Source organism: Aedes aegypti, chromosome 2 (genome assembly GCF_002204515.2).
Source record: "Aedes aegypti strain LVP_AGWG chromosome 2, AaegL5.0 Primary Assembly, whole genome shotgun sequence".
NCBI lineage: Eukaryota > Metazoa > Arthropoda > Insecta > Diptera > Culicidae > Aedes > Aedes aegypti.
In genome coordinates this window covers 78,312,513-78,329,659 of record NC_035108.1, presented here as the reverse complement: position 1 = coordinate 78,329,659, position 17,147 = coordinate 78,312,513, and the positions used below count along the sequence as shown (strand labels likewise).

The 17,147-nt window shown below is 36.2% G+C and overlaps 1 protein-coding gene across 1 annotated transcript in view; it reads left to right on the top strand.

Moving 5' to 3' along the window:
* LOC5574802 overlaps window positions 1-17,147 on the top strand; it is a 266,282-nt gene that overhangs the window by 198,737 nt on the left and 50,398 nt on the right. The window contains exons 3-4 of the mRNA XM_021841320.1: window positions 13,029-13,150; window positions 13,242-13,405. Coding sequence (XP_021697012.1) covers window positions 13,029-13,150; window positions 13,242-13,405 — 286 coding nt within the window. The remainder of the gene's footprint in view (window positions 1-13,028; window positions 13,151-13,241; window positions 13,406-17,147) is intronic.

The window sequence follows — 17,147 nt, the reverse complement described above, 5'->3', positions numbered from 1 at the left end:
AGCGGAATCGAATGGGAAACTGCCACAGAGGTTCGCCTGTCACGGAAATCTAATTACGAGCAGCGCAATAACAAGGGATGAGAATCCAATAGGGCATTCTAATGTCAATCTTTGGGGGGCCGAGCAACATAAGGTGAATCATGTGATGTGTTTGTGGAAAATTCTAGTTTTTCGCATGTGCTGTGACGCAGTTTTTTTTTTCGATGCAATATTGACACGTGGAATACGATGAGTAATGTTTATTGTTGTACTTGCTGTTCACGAAGCTACCATCGATTATCCAAAAGCTCATAATGCTGCCACAGAAGTACTTATTGAAATTTTAAACATAGCCGACCATGTTTACTTAAAGGGGTCATCAGCATACGATACTTGAAAAATCGCCATAACTAGAGCATCCAGGATTTTCTCATCACGAAATAGTAATTTACACGCAACGTTAAGCAGAAATGCAAATAACGTGCTTTACGGTGCGAGATCTGCCACTTTGAACTCGATGATTCAGATTTTTATTTAAGAAGGTGGTCTGTTTCAAGAGACTAGAAAATAAGGCACCTTGGGGTACAGACTGACTTGCCCAAGATTTTGCGCCAATCCTGCTCTGGATAAGTGAAAATCCTGTGATGTTATCTATGCGTATTAGACCTAGGCAGTGCGCTTCGTACCTTCGTGCTTTGCGTACACAAATTCTGCTCTTGGAAGTTTTTAAAACTACCTAAAACAATAGAACAGTGCTTCTCAGTACTACAAAAATACAGTATTATTTTTCTACTATAGGTTCCTTTACGATTCCTGCCTAAATCCCCCAAAATCGGAACAACTGACCACGATAGGCGGCACTCTAAATCAAAGAGCCTGGGCTAGCGGCTGCTTCGGTTAGGGAATCAAGATCTCCTTCCAAATCGCAAAGAAAGGAGACTGTCGCGTTTTGCTGGAAACTCTTAAAGATCGCGAACTTCTTCTCAAACTTCTTTAACATAACATTTTTCTTACTTATGACGACAAAACTGAACATTTGTCCAAAGTCGTCTTGAGAGGTCTCTCAAGTGACTATAAGTCACCTGAAGGGATCAAAAATGGAATAAATGATTTACTTGGATTTTCCCCAGTCCAAGTAATCATTATGAAAAGGAGAACCCAATCTGGCATTGCTCGGAAAGGGCTTTCTCAAGGATATTATTTAGTTCACTTTAACAAAAAAGAACTAAATAATATTAAAGCTTTAGAAAAAGCAAAATTTTGTTCGATGTCCGTGTGACATGGGAACATTTCCAGAAACCTGGCGAAATTTCCAGAACCCCACTCAGTGCCTTCGGTGCCAAAAGTGGGGTCGTGGTACAAAATATTGCCGCATGGATGCTAAATGCATGATTTGCGGAGATTCTTCTCACGCTAAGGACGTCTGTCCAGTGAAGGAAGATACCGATAAGTTCATATGCACCAATTGCGGGGGCAATCATATTCTTGGGCTTGCCCTTCGCGTAGGCGAGTCGTCGAGGCACGTGCCAGGCAGATGAACAGTAATATCCGTTACGATAACGGTCGTTTCCGGAATTTCCCTGATAGAGTATCGAACAATGCTCATTTTTCAGTTAACGATCGCTTGATTAAGAATCATACCCATCAGGTAGATCATATTCATACTCATTCGCAAACTTATTTCAAGCCGTCGGGTAGCCGTTTAAATCTTTCAATTTCTTATGTATCCACCCAAGGAAAATCCTTTGCCGATGTCGTAGCAGGTTATTTGAACTCCTCCCCTTTTCATACTACGAGTATCCATTCTACTTATTTCCAATGAAATGGAAAAAAACCCTGCCGCCACAGGAAACTTCTACTCCGCCTCTTCGTCTACCGAAAATTCTAACGGAAAATCATCAAATGTACTCACTTCAAGTGATATGTCTGCCTCTGATTTTAATTTTTTAACTGAACAATTGAATCGAATGATTGATGCAATGTTCAAAGCCACCATTATGACTGAAGCAGTCCAAGTTGGTGTAAAATTTACTAATCAAATTGTTATTGGATTACGTTCTTCTAATGGATCCAAATAATAATAATTTAAATATTTTAAATTGGAATGCTCGTTCTTTGAATGCAAAAGAGGACGATCTGTTTAATTTTCTTACAGCTAATAACGTGCATATAGCAGTTATTACTGAAACATATTTAGAATCTGAATCCAAACTAAAAAAAGATCCTAACATTTTTGTTTATCGTAATGATCGACTTGATGGGGCATGTGGGGGAGTTGCAATCATCATTCATAGGCGTATAAAACATCAACTGTTTTCGTCATTTGAAACTAAAGTTTTTGAACTTTAGGTGTTTCTGTTGAAACACAGCTTGGTAAATATATTTTCATAGCTGCTTATTTGCCATTTCAATGCTCTGGACAGCTAGTTAATTTGCCCCAAACTGACTTGCGAAAATTGACTCGCAATAAGTCAAAATTGGTGACTTTAATGGCAAACATCGGTCATGGAATAATTCTCAATGTAATTCCAACGGCAGAATTTTATTTGATGAGTGCTCTTCAGAATATTTCTCCAGTAAAAACCCTGATAGCCCTACATGTTTTTCCTCTTCTAGAAATCCATCTACCATTGATTTGGTCTTAACCGACTCTAGTCATCTTTGTAGCCAATTAGTTACTCATGCTGATTTTGATTCTGATCATGTCCCTGTTACGTTTCCAATATCTCATGAAGCGATTCTCAATCCTATCAGCCCCACTTTCAATTAATTTCGAGCCGACTGGAATATATATGAAACATATATTGACTCTAATCTTGATGTTAACATTTCTTTACAAACAAAACTTGATATTGACAATGCTCTTGAAACTTTAACAAAGTCCATTGTTGAAGCCAAGAGCATTGCAATTCCAAAATGTGAAGTAAAATTTGAATTCGTGATTATAGACGATGATCTTAAACTCATGATCCATCTAAAAACGTGAGGAGAAGGCAATTTCAACGCGCTCGCGATCCTGCTATTAAAATTATATGGCAGGATTTGCAGAAAGAAATCAAGAAACGTTTTTCACAATCAAGAAACATAAATTTTAAAAATAGAATTTCTCTATTGGACCCTGGCTTTAAGCCCTTTTGGAAATTATTTAAAATTTTGAAAAAAACCTCAGAAGCCACTACCGGCATTGAAGGAGGAAAACAAATTATTACTAACTTATTGTGAAAAAGCTCAAAAACTTGCTATGCAGTTTGAAAGTGCGCACAATTTTAATTAAGGACTTACTAGTCCAATTGAAAATCAAGTTACTCTGGACTTCGAAAATATTCTCAATCAAGAGAACGTTTTCGAAAATTCCTGGGAAACTGATTTGGAAGAAATGAGAACTATTATTAAAAAATTCAAAATATGAAAGCTCCTGGCGATGATGGAATTTTCTACATCCTCATCAAGAAACTTCCAGAAAGTAGCTTATCATTCTTAGTTGATATATTTAATGAGCTTGAGCTTGATTGGCCGCCCGTGGTTGCTACTCCAGTATCGCCAGATCAGCTGCACTTACACAAGGAACCAACTGAATGACTGCTTGGGACTAACAGGCATCCTCAGTGTATAAGTGCTGGTGATCTTCTATTTTAAGGCAACAATGGCACCTGCCACGTCAGAATGCAGACCAATGAGAGGAAGGGGGAGGAATTGATGATGCATTGAACTGACTCCCACGTAGACCGTATATTCCACTGCATCCACGCCAGTTCATGCGGGAGTGTATGGATTGGGGGAAAGGCATGGCAGAGAGGTTTGCTATGGTTAGCAGACTGCCTATGTATCAGGCGTAAGAAAGGCGTGCGCGGGGAAGTAGGAAGCGTTAGGGAAACGGTTTCTTGTCCGTCTCTGGTTCTAGCGTTTGCTATGAACGAATAGTTTGAGTGTGATATATTTAGAATGGAAGATAGAAGCAACTGAAAGATATACAACTACAAAGTACGAGGAAAGGGACGGGCCTGGGATTGATCCCATGACCTTCTGCATATGAAGCAGAAGCGGTAGCCATCAGACCACCAACCCTGTCTCATTCTTAGTTGATATATTTAATAAGTGTTTTCAATTTGCATATTTTTCTGACAAATGGAAAAATGCTAAGGTTGTACCAATTTTAAAACCAGACAAAAATCCTGCAGAAGCTTCTAGCTATCGTCCAACCAGCTTGCTTTCCTCCATCAGAAAACTTTTAAAAAAGGTCATTTTGAACAGAATGAATTTTTGCCAATGAACAGTTCGGATTCCGCCATGGACATTCGACCACTCATCAACTCTTACGTGTAACAAATTTGATTCGTTCCAACAAATCTGAAGGCTATTCTACTGGTCTTGCTCTTCTAGACATAGAAAAAGCATTCGACAGTGTTTGGAATGAAAATTTGATTGTAAAATAAAAAACAACTTTAATTTTCCTACATACATTATTAGAATAATTCAAAGTTATCTGTCAAATCGTACACTTCAGGTTAATTATCAGAACTCCATGTCTGTAAGAGCTAGCGTTTCTCAAGGCAGCATTTTGGGACCAATATTATACAATATTTTCACATCTGACTTACCTGAGTTACCTCAGGGATGTCAAAAATCCTTGTTTGCGGATGACACAGGCCTCTCCGCCAAAGGACGAAGCCTGCGTGTCATCTGTAGTCGATTGCAAAAAAGTTTGGATATTTTTTCTTCATACTTGCAAAAATAGAAGATTTCTTCTAATGCTTCCTAATCTCAACTTATTATATTCCCACATAAACCAAAAGCACTTTATTTGAAACCTTCAAGTAGACATATTGTCACAATGAGAGTGATCCAATAGATCGGATGGATGAAGTTGAGCATCTAGGGATCACGCTAGATAAAAAAAATAACATTCTATAATCACATTGAGGTTGAATGCAAAATATAACAAATATATAAAATGTCTCTATCCCCTTATTAATAATAAATCAAAACTTTGTATTAAGAACAAACTTTTGATCTTCAAACAAATTTTCAGGCCAGCCATGTTGTATGTTGTACCAATATGGACTAGCTGGAAGAAAGCTCTGCCTAGGATTCAATATAAAATTTCAAAAATGATTCTGAAGCTTTCTCCCTGGTATAGTACTAATGAGTTACATAGAATATCCAATAATACCTCAGGGTTGTCAAAAATCCTTGTTTGCGGATGAATCGTGGTTTAGGCTAACCAGCCGAGTGGAGTCGCGACCATTGGAAGCCCACACAATAGAAACCTCAGCCAGCACAGTTGCTGGCTAGTGTTGTGTGCTATTTCATTACCTAAAATATAATGCGCTCTCGGGCTAGGCATTGGATATAAATAGAAAGCGTTGTGTTTGGATGGGCATCTAATTCTTCCGAAAGAGGTGCACTTTGCGGAAAAGGACCACGTGATTATTGAGCTGAAATCGAATTCAGGTTAACTTCTGTGTTCATGAGTCCTCTCATGGCGTAGGGGTAACGCGCCCTAACGAGAGATCAGGGAGTCGTGAGTTCGATTCTCACTGAGAAGACGTGTAACTTTTTCGCAAATCTTCACATCAATTTGTCCATCTAATCCAATTGCAAATTATATGTAATGTTTTGCTTTTCGGTAGATGTAAAATGTATTTATCCCCTTATTAATAGAAAATCAAAACTTTGTCTTCAGAACAAGCTTTTGTTATTCAAACAATTTTTCAGGCCAGGCATGTTGTATGTTGTACCAATACAGAATAGCTGTTGTAATACCAGGAAGAAAGCTCTGCAGAGAATTCAAAATAAAATTTTGAAAATGATTCTGAAACTTCCTCCGTGGTATAGTACTAATGAGTTACATAGAATATCAAATGTTGAAACATTGGAACAAATGTCAAATAAAATAAATAATAATTTCAGGCAAAAATCGTTACAATCTTCTGTTGCCATTATTAATGCGTTGAATAATATAATAATATAATATTATTTAGGTTAAGTTAGGTTCAGTAAATTGAAAGCGTTTTTTTCTCTCTTATAAGAAGGTGAAATCAACTAATATGTTGTAAACAAAATGTTAATAAAAGCTTAATTTTGATTTACCAAATTTGGATGATAGTGTTGTCTGACACAGAACACCTAGATAAAAGAAAGAATGTAATGTTGAAAAATGATACATATAATGAAAATAAAAAAAAGTGTCCCTCAAAAGGAAACAAAACTATATTCAACGAATATAAGACCTTGCCCAATATGAATCTGTCGTCTGTGTGTAACCAATTGATTGTGTTCATGCAAATCGGCTCAGGAAAAAACACCTTGACACAGATATCGAACGCCACTCTTCAAGCCAACATCAAAGCGCGATGCCTTACATTATTACACTATCAATTTCGCTGGAATTTGGCCTCTCCGTGACGCTGCCAGCTTCTCTAATCGTGTTGTCCTCTTTCTCAACATGCGTGTGGCATTTCCCAATAACAACAACGTTTACAAACGGCAGGCCTGTTTGTCAGTAGCTTTTAATTGCCCGTTCAATTCCGACCGTTGAGCACAAAAATTACATTGGCAATCGACTGCCATAATTAGCTATGAAATTGCACAAAACACAAAACCCCTGTCGAAACCCCACCGCAGAGTACTCGTGCAAACACTCAAAATGATAAGCCTATTTATAACACCCGCAGCGACAGAAATACATTGCATCTAATTTTTCGCCCTCTTATATCATCCGTCATCATCTCCGCTGATCTGGGCGTCTGTCTGTCACACAGCCGTCGACATTTTTTCTCCGTTGGATGGAGCATAACCTGTGTACCCCACTTCAGCAATCTCAATAAGCAGCAAGAGAAGGCGTGTTTCTTTCTTCTAGGAAAAGCGCTCGCCACCCGATCATAAACAAACATCAAATTATGCGTATGATCTCCAACCTCCCCCTATCCCCAAGCAGTAGTTCGCCGCACAGTGGCCACACTCCATACAAATGTTGGCCAAAACTGTACAAATCTCACTGAAATTGTTGGAAAAGCATTAATCAACCCATATCATTTCTCAGTTGGATATCGTGAGCAAGCTTTGTATGTTTTCTGCATCCATTTGGCAACGGATGATGCCACAAACTACGATTGTGTAAGTAATTTTGACGATTTTATGGTTTGATTTACTTTGTAACAAAAATATAAATTTTCATGACATGGCGCAAAAACGCGCGATTGTTTGGCTTCGTACCGAATACGCCAAATATTATGATATATTTGTGACATCAAGTAGTAAATGGTGAGATCGTATCCTAGATATCCTACACAAATTTAGCAAAATTGCACAATTTGTCGAGAAGTACTTGTTGTACACTTGTTGACATTCTCATATGGTAAATGGGAATAAAAACATCTCCAAAACCAAGAATCAGATTTCGGAACAGCGGCATTGACTGAACAAAATCCAAGAAATTGGAAAAAAAATGAGAGCTGACAACTCTATAGATTACATGATGTGAAAATCGAAATATACACCAATCGATCTGAAATTATGGAAAATTACTATTCAGTACTGAAAAACCTCAAAACATAACAGAAAAATAATTTTCAAACTTCATTTGTTTTTACTTTTTACCAGCTTTGGGCCACTGCGTGCCGTTCAGTGCCACCCTCAGTCTAATCGCCTCCAGGCATTTGCGAAACCATTTGCATCTCGTTGTCACCAATTGCGGACTCAAAAACACTGGCTACCGCATGTGAGTGTGTAATTAACTTCGTACTGGTGATATCGCGGATGACTTTTTTGTAACGCTTCAACTATCTACTATATGACAAACACGCGTCAACTTTAACAAGCGCCCGACGATAATTGGTGCACTTTCTTCGTATAATCATCCCTCATCCATGAAGGTTTACGAGTGCGATCGGTGGCGGCGTTTGAAAAGTGCCTGCTCGGTACAAGATGTTTGCGGTGTAACGATATGCTTGGGCGTTAAATCCTGGTTGCAATCAAATTGACACCTGTATTTCCTATTTCAAGGTACGATCAAGAAGGTTCGCTACATTAAATTTCACTTAAGGTCGTGGGGTAAGAGGGTAACGAAAATCGTATAGTGGAGGTTATTTGAATCATGAAGACTATATGCTTAAAGGAATGAGGTCGTGTATATTTTCTAGATTGACTTCCACCAATTAAACTGATTTTAGAACAAAACATTTGAAAAAATATATAGACAAAGTTTTTGAAAAGCCACTGTGAACCACAAGAGAAAATATTGTAATTTTTTAATAATAAATTAAAAAAAAACTAAAAGTTCGATTTAAGTTAAGTTTTAAAATTATTTTCTTCTTCTTCTTGGCATAACGTTCTCACTGGGGCAGAGCCTACATTTCAGATTAGTGTTCTTATGAACACTTTCACAGTTATTAACTGAGAGCTTTCTTTGCCAAATTGCCATTTTTGCATGTGCATTATCGTGTGACAGGTACGATGATACTTTATGCCCACTCGGCTAAGGAAGGCCCGTGGGGTAAGTGAAAAGTTCATCAAGTAAGTTTAGAGATTGAATACATGCCTGAGACTCTGCCATTCATGTACCATATTTCTATCAGCGAACTTCGAACATCTTCTAGCGAACTCTTTTGTGAAATTTCTTTAAAGATTTTTGATCAAAAACATCTAAGAATCTCACCAAATATACTTTCATGAATATTTTCTCGGAAGCTCTTTTTAACTTTTCTTTGAGCATAATTCAAAATATTCCTCAAAATGTAATCCAAAGATTTCTACATAGTATTGCCCAACAATTCCTGAAGAATTCATCCAGAAGACACTTTAGGAATATCATCTTCTTAACAAATTCTTTTAAAAGTCTTCTTCTTCTCCTTGGCATCAACGTCCTCACTGGGACAGAGCCTGCTTCTCAGCTTAGTGTTCTTACGAACACTTCCACAGTTATTAACTGAGAACTTTCTTTGCCAAAGTTGCCATTTCGTATTCGTATATCGTGTGGCAGGTACGATTATTAGATTATTAGAAGTCATACTAGGATTTATCCAGAGTTTCCTGGAATCCAGGAGGTACTATGTTGAGACATTTCCTTTGGATTCTGTAGATTTGCAGTGTTCTTAGAGATATTCATCGATTATAATTTATAATATAAAACTCAAAAAACATAAAACTCTAAATAAGCATTGGATGAAATCCTTATAAACCCTATTTTATTTTTTTCAAGAATTCCTCTATTTATCCAGGATTTTTTCTAAGAATATCCCTGGCAGATATTTAAGAAATCGAGGATGTAATATCTTGAAAAATTTCGTTTTGATTTAGCTGATTGAATTTTGGTATTGATCTTAGAGATATTCATAGATAAATTATATATTTTTTGTTCAAAGAGGCTTCAACCAAAAGGAGCATTTGTTTCTAATAAATTATAAATATAAAAATAAAACCCGAAGGAAGTATTGAAACAATTTTCAAAAAAATCCTAAAAAAAATCCAGAAGTTTCTTCAGGATTTGTTTTCTAAAATACTTCAGATTGTTTTTAGGAATTCCTTCAAGAATTTATCTCTGGGAATAATTCTTGCTGAGATTTATGGAATGCAGGAACTAAAGTCTTGATAAATTTTCTTCGGATTCGGCAGATTAAATGTTGGTGTTGTTCTTAGAGATAAACCCCGAACGAAGCATTGAAGTACTGAAAAATCTTTGTACTAGTGATCTATTTTCTAATGCGTAGTTGTAAACTCCTAAACAATTTCTATTTATTTGAAGAATTTTGCAAACTTTGTGGAAGAAATCTAATCACCATTCATTCATGTAAAAATTGTTAGGATAATATCTTAAAATTACTCAAGGCAATTTATTGGAAAAATCTTTGGGAGTATTTTTCGATGAATCCCTGCCGAAGACAGTGCTTGAAGTTGTTTTCAGTTTAATAAATGGTTTGGTGTAAATTTCTGGAAAATGTAATTTGTGGAAGGATTTCCAAAACAGTTCTTGAAGGAGTTCTCAACGGTAACTCAGATCAGTATTCTTAATTGGTCACAGGGAAAATGGAATTTCGAAAGACTGAAGATATATTAAGAAAAATAACCGTACGAATTGTTTAAAACAATATCTTGAAGTGATTCTTTAAAAAACATATTTCCTGAAGCGTAATTATGGGTGTGATTTCAGATAGAGTTCGAGAAAAAAAGGCATGAAAAAAACATACTTGAAATGTGGCGAAATTCTCGAAGGTAAGATCTTAGAATCATAATTAGAGAAAGCCCTAAAAACTTCCCAGTATGCCCTTTGTTTAAATTACTGAAACAATTCATGATGTTATTCCTTGTTAAAAAAAGTTTTGTCAGGATTCCAGAGATGAATTCTTGGAAGTGTCTTAACGTTCAACGCTCCGTCATCTTAATCATCGCAACTTGAAAAGCAGTTTTTCTGCTCAAAGCTAAACATTATTCGATTTGTTTCGGTTGGAGAATAGAATACAGTAAACACATTTTTTGTGTAAATTTCTGCCCCCTTAAGAGAAATTTTTTGTGAAATATTTGTAGAAATTTTATAGAAATTGTTGGATGAAATCAAAGAAGCTTCTGGAAAAATTTTGTGGGCAGGAAATATCTTGAGATATTGCTGAGGTCTCTATAGGAAATGCGAGTTACTCATTAAAACGATTTCTTGAATTAATTGGAATGATTTTTGAAGAAATTCTTTGAACAATCTAAATATAAAGAAGCAAGAAGGAACCCCAGAGAGAGTTCCTAGCAACTATGCAAAGTTATCTCTCTCCGGATTTTTTGGCAACTTCTTCGAGGAATTCCTAGACGAATCCATTTTCAAGATAACTTACAAGATGCTTGACAGAAACCTCCGCACGATCCATTGCGGACTGCTCATAAATCGTTCAAATGACGTTTGGTAAGATCTTCGGCAGAAGTTTGATTTTTAAACGAATTCCTAGAACTATTCAAAAAGTTTATTATAACGCAATTTTAGGTAAACATAAATCCTGACAACCATCTTTTAAAACTTTCACCTATTCAGCTATAAACCTATAAACTTTCACCTATTTAGCAAGTCATTTTTTTTTCGTCAGTCAAGTCAAGAAGAAGCAACGACGAAGCCCCCTCCCTTCTGCTGGCAACGCCCATGTTGCTGAATGTAATCACATAACAGTCACAATATGATTGTAAATGAGCCTCTTAATGTAGTAGCAATGCAATACCTGTTGGTTTTATTTGCTGACCATTCACCCAATATGCTATAGGGTAGATGTACCAATAGTGGAGGTACTAAACACGATCGAACTTCTTTTAACCGCCTAAATTAAAGAAGCGCAATCAATGTACATATTACTGTTGTAACGGGAAGTAACGATCATTGACTTAATGATAATACCTCCACTGGCACACTGTTCCTTTAGTTGCGGTATATTTTTAATTCGTGTTCCTATAGTTGCGGTATCCGTGGTTTTCATATGGGATCCTCCACTATATGAACACTTTACCGCAACTATTGGTACAAGTAAGAAAAGTTTTTGTAATTTTAGTGATATTTCATCAGCTTTAAAGCAAGTTGAACGCTCTTTTCAACTATTGCGTGTATCCATAAGCCAATACGTCGTTTGGCAGTGTTGGTTCTGTGGCTAATGTAATAAAATCAATGAAACCGGCACTACCGCAACTATAGGAACACCTACAACTAAGGGAACACTTACCCTATAAGCTGTACACAATTTCAACCTCGAATAAGTTTTGATAAGTATTCTAAATTTTTTTATTTTTTTTTATTAATAAGCATGCAAACTGAATTAGAGATGAATGCCTAAAGACTGAAAAAATAAATGGACTTTCAAAAATATTTTGAGAAAAATTGAATTTTTATTTGTTCTTAAATTTGAACTGTCCCTGACAAAAGTTTCTTAGATATTATTATGATTCATGCATTTCGTTGTTTAAAAATGTTATTTCTCAGTTATCAATGATCGATATCCCTGCGTAAAACTCGAGCTATTTTTGATGCGATGCCTGCATTGACAGAGGAGGATTAATGCTTCCTACAGGAACAAGACTTGAAATCGAAAAAATATCCTTGACCAAGTTAAATACTAGAAAAAAAAGGAATCGATTGAAAGAAATTTGTCACTGCAGTTCAGATTCCGATAATCAAGACTTTCACTGCTACTCACTTGAAACTGATTTACAGTACCATATCTTAATTTGGCTGATTTGTCAATCATCCTATAAATCATTTTACTGAGTAAACACAATCATCCATTCACCAAGTAAACCCCCATTCAACAGCGTTCAAACATCAAACCAAAGACGGTACATTTTCCAGCATATCATACAAGAAACCTACCGGTGTCGTTATAATCGTTTTCATAATGGCCATATTATGGCACCGCTTCTCGGGCTCTTTCACGATAAACACTTCGCCGATAATTATGGATTCAGACAATTTTAAACAGCTCAATTTAGTCAATTTTCCCCATATTCCTCCACCCGAACTGCCTGCTTATCTGTTGCTACGTTTTACATCACACCTCCCTCATTCGACAAGTGCAAATCGCCTCTGTCTGTCTTCCCTACTAGCTGAAAGTATCAGAATTATAACTTGATGTGATATTTAGTTACGGTTATTCTTTGTAACAACGGTTGTTATAAGTTAGGTGCAGTTGTTAAAATAACTAAAGTCTTCCCCTCATACCAAGATTGTAACATACTGTGCTACAGATTGTAACATACTGTGTTACAAATCAAAAGCATATCAAAGTTATAACAAAAATCAGTTTATATATTTTATTCATTTAAGAGAAACTTGTTTCTTTCACTTTTTGTAACTTAATGTATTGCAAAATAAATTGTAACACATTCTTATATAATCTTGTTATGAATAAGTATTTTTTCTAAAATATATGAACCTTATCAACGGGAGATAATTATATCTCTACATGATATATTTATGATATAATTTCGATACGATCTGCTAGTCGGGTTCTCTTATCGCGCCCCCTCTCGGCTTTGAGTAATGATGCTAATTTGTTTTTGTTTCCCATTTCTTTCTCCTCCTTCGTCAACAGATGGTACTTCCGAAAGATCAAGAGAATAGAGGCGGAGAAAAAGCTGCTGCTGCCGGAAAACGAACACGGTGCTTTCTTGATTCGCGACTCGGAAAGCCGCCACAATGACTACTCGCTGTCAGGTAGGTGCTCGGGGAGCTAATTTTCCCTCTAATCTTGTAAGTCGGCTAATTTCCGCCTTTTTTTTTTTTTTTTGTTCGACTTGGCCCGCAGTACGCGATGGAGACACTGTGAAACACTACCGGATCCGGCAGCTGGACGAGGGAGGCTTCTTCATTGCCAGGCGAACCACATTCCGAACGCTCCAGGAACTGGTCGAACACTACAGCAAGGACTCCGACGGCCTGTGCGTCAATCTCTGCAAACCGTGCGTCCAGGTGAGTCAGAACTTTTATGATATATTTCGCTACAATTTTGGTGACACCAGTTGACGGATCATGAAAGCCAGTCAGCATGTTACAAACGTATCAATCACATACTCAAAGATTACATTTCAATAGGATCTGTCGAATCTTTTGTGATTCCTTCTTCAATCTTCTTGATATGTCGTCTTTGAAGCCGAACCGTCAAAATTTGTCACCTCAACTGGTTCAACTAGCAATAAGGTGCTTTGCTTATTATGTTGACAAACTTATTCAATTCTACTAATTTTAACAGTCATATTTCATTTATTCATTTTGCTTTCACATACTTGGTGTGTTATATTTCATTTCATCTCTCTTCTTGCTTTTGCATCTTTCTATTCTATTTCTTCTACTGCTCTTGCTCTCTTCTTTCACATCAATCACTGCAACAATCAAAATGCGAATTTGTTCATGTGTGTGTGCACCATTCAAAAATCAAACAAAAAATCGGCATCTCTAACATCGCATCATACTCATCCAGTCCTGTCGATACTATCAGATGTTTGAGGTAGGATTTCGTCAGCGAGTTTTGCTTTTTGTTCTGGATATGATGTAAATACGTTCCCCAAAAAGTAGAATGATCCGCCCTGCGCTTGAATCCGTTGAACGCTATTTAGTGTTGTTTGTTTTGTTAATTGTCTCCTATGTTACGTAGCCCAAATTGTTTTAACAAATTAAAGTAAATTCTCCGAAAATCAATTGTAGGATTGGCGAGATAAAGAGAAACGAGCCAGTTAAATGTGAATACTAAACCCCTAAGATAATTGTTCTCATACTAGAATGAGATCTGCTAAACATTAAGCCGTTTTTCTCGTTACAGAATTGAAAACTTGCATATAGGGTAAATGATCCAATGGTTGTGGGTGTCCAATAGTTGCGGTAGTGCCGTTTATGATACTTTCACAGATTTATATGCAGAACTGGCACTGCCTATCGGTATATCAACCTCTCAAAACCTGGAAAAGTAGGAAACGACATTGTAATTCCTTCAAAATTGACTAAATACCTTCAAATGTGCTTCATGTTTGCTCCCTAGCACCAATAGTTGCGGTAAAGTGTTCCTATAGTGGAGGAAGAAAAGTGAACTACGGGTACCGTAACTATAGGAGCACAAAATAAAAATATATCAACTAAAGGAGCAGTGAACCAACAGATGGAGGTACCATTTTTTACTGTCATGAAATAATTGTTCTCGATTAGTAAGTGCCCATCCAGGCTATTATTTGATGATTATTTCCGTGTTAGTAGTTTCTGTTTTATAAAGCATTGGCATATGTTTTAGTTTTTTTTTCTGTAAAAATAATTAATAACGTAAAAGTTGCTTGGTTTCAATTTGAAAAATCCCTTCTCTAGAACATAGGTTTTTCTTCTTTATATTACTGTTTTTTACTCATTAACATCGAAATAGTTGATAATTCTAAAGTAAGCCTCACCTTCTTTTAATCGTAAGCAGTTATTTGAAGCTCTGCTGTGTTACTATTGGTCTGCTTGCAGCTGCCAATAAACAGAAATTTTCCTTCTTTTAGTAAGACACTGTTCTTCATAGACGAATTAATCAATAAAAAGTAAATTTTAATCTTAAACTAGACATAAAACTGGTATTGAAATTCCTTCAATTTTCATTGTAGAAGCGATTACCTCAGATTTTTATGTCTTGATCCAACATTTTTATTGCTTTCGACTTACTCGTAATATATATTTTTAAATGGGCAAGCATTTTGTTCATTACTAACATGCTTACTTCATTTAACGTTTTCGGTTTGATGAGCCATATAGAAAAATGACGTTCGGGAAAAGGGTTTCCAATGTATAAGAAAGATATCTATCTAGAAATCTGATGTAGATTGTTGTAAAATTAATAAAAAATCATGATGTTGCGTCTTTTTTTTCTAAAAGGAAAACTCGAGGTTTAATCATGTAAGAAAAGATATAATGGATTCTAGTTCTAGCCTAACGTACTAAGACTTGCTGTAGTTACAGTCGTGTTGTGTTTTAAACTCAGAAATGTGGTAACTTAATACACTCAGATAAAAAAGTCACAGAATTACTAAAGTTTATGCATTAATTACTATTTTTCATCAGCCTCTCTTTCATTCTGCTATGGTTTTTGTTGCTGAATCGGGTGGTCAGTACGCGGTTCTTGGAAATGACAGTTTGAGGTTGATGGTTTTCCTTGGTGTAACAGTGGAAATTTTGTGGAAATAGAAATCTAATTTATATTTGAGATTTTCTGCAATACCGTACAGAGAAATTTTTCATAAAATTTTGCATTGCAACAGGGTTTCAGTTGCTTGAGACGTTATATATGTTGGATTTATAAATTTTGAAGTGTAATGGCTATCGCTCCTGATTACGTTTGACAGACAGAAGGTTGCGTGAAACGTTTTTATTGCTATAAGATTTTAGCTGAAGAGTTCCAGAGAATGTCTGCAGAGATTCCATTTCCAGTTTTCTAAAAAATACTTCAAATTTTTATTCAAAAAAAGGTTGAAGAAAATCCTGTAGCGATTTTCGAAAACATTCTTAATGTTACACTTCAGTGAACATTCATGGAACATGAAAAATATGTGACCTCTGCGGATATTTTAAACGGATTTCACGAAATAACATCTGCACAATTTCTTGCGGATTTTTAGACAAATTCATAAGAAATTCTTTGAACAAATTTCTGGTAACATCAATGAAGTACTAAGAGGAAGTACTGGGAAATTTCGTGTTATTGTTTTGGTGTAGTATCTCATAGAATCTTTGGCAGAAGTTAGAAGAAAAATGAAGCTAATATCATTAAACAAATTCCTTTTGTGATTTCTGGTATAAAAAAATGGTGAAAACAAATCCAAAAGAACTCAGCCTCTCTCTCATTCTGCTATGGTTTTTTACACTAACCGTCATTTCGACTGGGTTTAATCTTAGCGATGCTTCTACCCAGGCAAATTGACAAATAGGAATAAAATTTCCTACATAACGAAAGAGAGACAGATAGAAAATAGTCATAAATTACTAAAATTTAGTAATTCTGTGACTACCCGTGTTTCTGAGTTTACATTTCAGGGGGTAAACGAGCTGGTAATCTGATATGCACCCTTCTTCGTTTAATTGTTATTCATTCGAGTTGCACCGACCATGACAATATATCACCTTCTTTGGTTACCTTTCGTTATTTTCTAGTACACAACGCTGTCTCTCTCAAGACGCAGTTTTTGGAACTGCATCGTTTTTCGGAGAAACGGGTCATTCGGGGAAAGTAGCACAATCGTTCTTCTCAGTTATGATTTTCGCATGTCTACACACTTAGAACAAATTACCGAAGTCGGTAATTTATTTACCGGAATCTCAACAGCTGAACGATCGGCAATCGATTCAGTAAATGAAAAGATTACCGAACGATCCGTAATTTGCGTTTGGGATGGCAGCTGTCAAAATTACTGACCAATTGGTAATTTTTTAACGAATAACTGTAGCTTCGGACTAGTGATGTTTCCCTGACAAGTTTTTATCAACAAGAATAAGAACAAACACATTGTAATATTCAACTCAAATTTATTTCATGCGGAATTCATGTAAATTTCATTGCAATTCACTATTATCACCTGGCTGGTCGATGAAATTATATTATTATGGAGCAGAAACGATATCTGCATATGTCAATTTCGACTAAACGCAGAAAATGAAGCTGTAATGATGAGCCTGTGATGGAGTGCTGCAAAAAAGTAGC